At 40.5% G+C, this 4165-nt stretch overlaps 1 protein-coding gene across 1 annotated transcript; it reads right to left on the reverse strand.

Moving 5' to 3' along the window:
• Positions 1-381: 381 nt before the first annotated feature.
• On the reverse strand, positions 382-2255 carry LOC116733073 (uncharacterized). The gene is given in 3 exon segments (XM_032583763.1): positions 382-629; positions 632-829; positions 1953-2255. Coding segments are annotated over 3 exon segments (699 nt in total). The 5' UTR covers positions 2206-2255.
• Positions 2256-4165: the final 1910 nt, after the last annotated feature.

Raw genomic sequence — 4165 nt, forward strand, 5'->3', positions numbered from 1 at the left:
CAGGACTGAAGTAATCCAAACCCCAGTTGCTGTTAAATACATTTTGGAGGCAACTTCTACTGATAACTAGCAATAATAAACTTTAAATAATTGTTTTGGCAATGCTTTGGTAAGAAGAAAAGAAAACATTTTGACATTGACTTCTCAGGTTATAAGTGATTACTGGCTACATTAAAGACTTTTTTTCCTTCTGGGTGCTGAAGATCAAATAAAAATAATGTGTTGAAAGGTAGTAAAATTAAAAAAGTAAACTCTTGCGTCAAACAGAAAACTGCAACATAGTTTCAAAAACTGAACTGCAACAGCAGGTGAAATGATTTATTTTGATTTCATTTGTGTCTGCTATGTAAAAACTACATAACCCAACATGCCACACTGGACTTACTGGCTCTTTCTGATGTAAATGCAAACACAAATCATGACAAAGAGCAACAGAATCCCACATCTGAACACTGAGAGCCAGAAGAAGGTTCCTGTCTGGGACAGCCGTTCTTCAGCGTGGCGTCTGACGAGCAGCTCGCTCCCAGAACCAAACAGCATCTTCCCACAGGAGGCGACGACACAGTAATAAGTTCCTGCATCAGATGAGCTCAGGTTGTTCTTCTGTAAATGGTACACACAGGTCTGTGAGGACTTTTGGTGAGCAAGGTTATTTCACATTGACTCGTGTGTGTACGGAGAACTGCTTGGTAAGCTCCATGCCGGTACCAGAGGACAGTGTGTCCTCCTTCACAGGCCTCAGTGTCCACTGTACAGTTGAAGGTCACTGAGCTGCCAGGCTGGAGGGTCTCAGAGTTTGGCTCTTGGACTAGTTCCACATGATTTGTTCCTGTAAACAAATCACATTCAGTGTTAACTGCTTACGTAACACTCAAGTCACTTGAGAAATCTAAAATCAGGATTTACTTTACTGATACTTAAAGAAAATTAAATAACTTAATAACCTTCTGGTTATTAAGGTTGCGTACAGTCTTGTTCATGAAATAAATCAGATTCAGACAAAGGACTATGGTTTTGAAAGTTGCCGGGCTTGTGTATTTTGAAAGAAAATTTTAACAAATAAAGTACAAATACTGCAAATAAAAGTTTCCCTTTGGGGCCAATAGTATCACAATCATAGATGTTACTTTAAAATCTTACCTGGGTGTATTCTTCTAATTATACAAATCAGAATTCAGTTCAAAATGAAACTATTTCATTTGGCAAAATCAGTTTCACACTCAATTGATCTCAGCTGTTTGCAACAGAACCTTAGTTTGGATGGATGGTTCTAATTTGCCACGTCCACTTCCTGCCATTTGGATGTGTGAAGTAATTAGACGTCTTTAAAGTCTTAAGCAAATGTCCAAAAGTGGAGAAGAACGTCTGAGGGTGTGTGGTGTGTGTGTGTGTGGCGGTGGTGTGTGTGTGTGTGTGGGGGGGGGGGGGGGGGGGGGGTAGAAGGAAGACAGAATGGCGTGGAAGAGGTTCGTGTTGCAGCTGGCCTGCCACACTAAAAAAACAAAAATAAAAAATAAAAAACCCTGACATTTCTTTTGATGATTCTCCGTCTCCTTTGTTCATTTAGCAGTTCAACGCTCAAGTAGCACCAGAAAGGAATGAGGAAGACCTGCGTTCTGAGACTCAACGATGCATCATTTGGAAGCAGCTCATTGGCTGAGAACCAACCTAAATCACACCATGAGTTCAAATAGTATTAGTAAAAATACCACAGTCAAAGGCCTTGGCAATTTGATTTACAGCCACTAGGGGGTTGACTGTAACTCTTCAACATCCTTAGCAAAGTTAGAATGGAGCTCATAACCTTCAGCCTCCTGACCTTCAATGAACTCTAGCTGTGTTTCCATTACAAATGTGCACAAACCTTTGACTAGATTTAAAACAGTACAGCTTTGTTCTTTAACTAAGAGCAAGATATTACTAAAGTAATATGAACAAAGGAAATCCCATACCTTCAACATTCAGAAACACCCCTTCCCCAAACTCCACCGAGTTGGAGTAGGAGCTTGCACAGTAGTATGTTGCCGAATCTGAGAGCTGGACGTCGGAAATGTGCAAATGATTAATTCCTTCACTTCTTTCCACAGAGATACGGGGGTTCTTCTCCAACCAGTGGAAGACTTTGGACGGATCGTCATATTTGTAAATGGTAGACAGGAGCTCCGGTCGTTTTCCTAATTTTTGGCGGTACCAGGAGAAGTGCATCGCTGACTGGCTGCTGTAGAAGCAGCGGAGCTGAACATTTTCCCCAGCGATGGCAGATCTCACGCCAGAGTCTTGTTTGACTGGTCCTGATTGGATCACAGCTGTCAAATAAACTGGGCCAAGAGGACAGATGATAAGCTACAGATATTTCCCTGTAGGTTCCTTTTTTTTTAGCAGTGATTACTTGGTTCATACTTACAGACTCCACAGAGAATGGAACACAGCCGCATTGTGTCAGAGCTCCTCGGGACTAAATCATTTTGAGCAGAACAGCAGACAACAGCATAAAAAACGGGGTTACATTTGATTGGCTGTCAGAGAAATCAAACTGTGTTTCATTTCAAAACCTTGGCCTGAGCAGGAAACAAATCAGCCAACGCAAACATACTGGAGCAAATGTAGAGGAAAACATTTTTCCTTCAAGTCCCGACCGAAACCATTAAGTTGAAAATAAACAAACTATTGCTAATATTAATATCACATGACATCAACAAGATTCATTTTTAATCTTGCAATTGGTTTTGCAAAAATTAGACATAATTTAAGACCATGCAGTTGGGTAGCAGCAAAGTTACCCATCCTGCTCTTAAAACATTAGCTCTTTGTTTCGGTCAGCTTAATTGCCTCTTATTAAGGACCACAGAATTATGACATATTAACCTCATTTAACAGTGACAGTAACAAAGACCATGAATTGTGTCGAAACATTTTTACTTCCTCTTTCTGTGTCACAAACGGTCAGAAAATATACTCCGAGTTTCATGTGCTGAAAAAAAAACAGTTCAATAAAACCTAAATCTCAAAAACAACTACATGTACTCTTTTAGACACTGATAATAGTAAGACCATTTATGATACAGTAATTGAAACTATTAAACCTGTTAAACCTGTTATTCTGTTAAACCGCGAGCTGTCACTACTTCTGCAGCTGTTACAGAGATACTGTCAAGACAACTGCAGGTGCCCAACACCACCAACATTTCTTTGAATACCTTGCTGCTATATTGACAACCTGCAGGATCGGTATTATGACTACTAGTAAAGGCCTGTGTGTAAGCAACCACAGCCATCATCAGTATTGCATTCACTCCAGCCCTGTTTGGTCCACTTTAATCCAACTCTAGTCCATTTGTTTGAGAAATGTGTAATCAAACTCTGATGTAGACCAAAAAGCAAACTCTGGTACTGGTTCGCTCCAAAAGCAGTAAGCAGACTAAAGTGCAGGCTATTCTGGGAAAATACCGTGCCTAAACAAACTTGTGAGTCCAGCGCCAGAGGGAGAAATGGCTCTTGGTCTTTTCACAAGAAAAAAGAAATCCTACAACAGCTAAAATCTGACGCAGTTCTTCTTGGTTTATATTTTCTTAAGAAGGAAGTTGTGTCTTCTTCAGAGGTTTTTGAGTCGTTTCTTTCAGTGGTTCTCGGTGCGCGCCGCCACCACAAGTGAAAGGGTGAATAAATTGCTCAAAGGGTTTGGTTTGTTTGACTCAGTGCACCAGCTTAACACATTACAAATGTTGCAATTTTAGTCCCCAATCAAACAGAGTCTACTGGACTATGAGATGTAAAAACACCATTCTGGTTGTGTGAGAGAAAAACTACAGTTTGTATTATTGAGTAGCACAAGGCAATTCACTGTCCTCTGTCTCCACAGGCTTCTTCAGGAGAAGGGATTTCTGAAAAGTCCAATAATGTCTATAACTAAATATGAACCTTCTGTTAATAATGTCGCTGCTCCTGAAGAGCCACGGTTTCTCAAAATTTTCTCAAATCAAAGCACATTGTCTGTGATGTTGCTTTCCTGTTGCCAGTGCTGAGCTTCACAAACCTTGAAGAACAAAGAGAAAGTCACAGCAGGGTTGACTGAAGTTGTTTTGATTTCTGTAAAGCCCAGCAGGTTGATTTGTGTGAAATGTAGGTTAACTACTGCCCCCTGCTGGCTAACTGCTCCACTTCTTTA

This window comes from Xiphophorus hellerii, chromosome 14, assembly GCF_003331165.1.
Source record: "Xiphophorus hellerii strain 12219 chromosome 14, Xiphophorus_hellerii-4.1, whole genome shotgun sequence".
In the NCBI taxonomy this organism is placed as follows: Eukaryota; Metazoa; Chordata; class Actinopteri; order Cyprinodontiformes; family Poeciliidae; genus Xiphophorus; species Xiphophorus hellerii.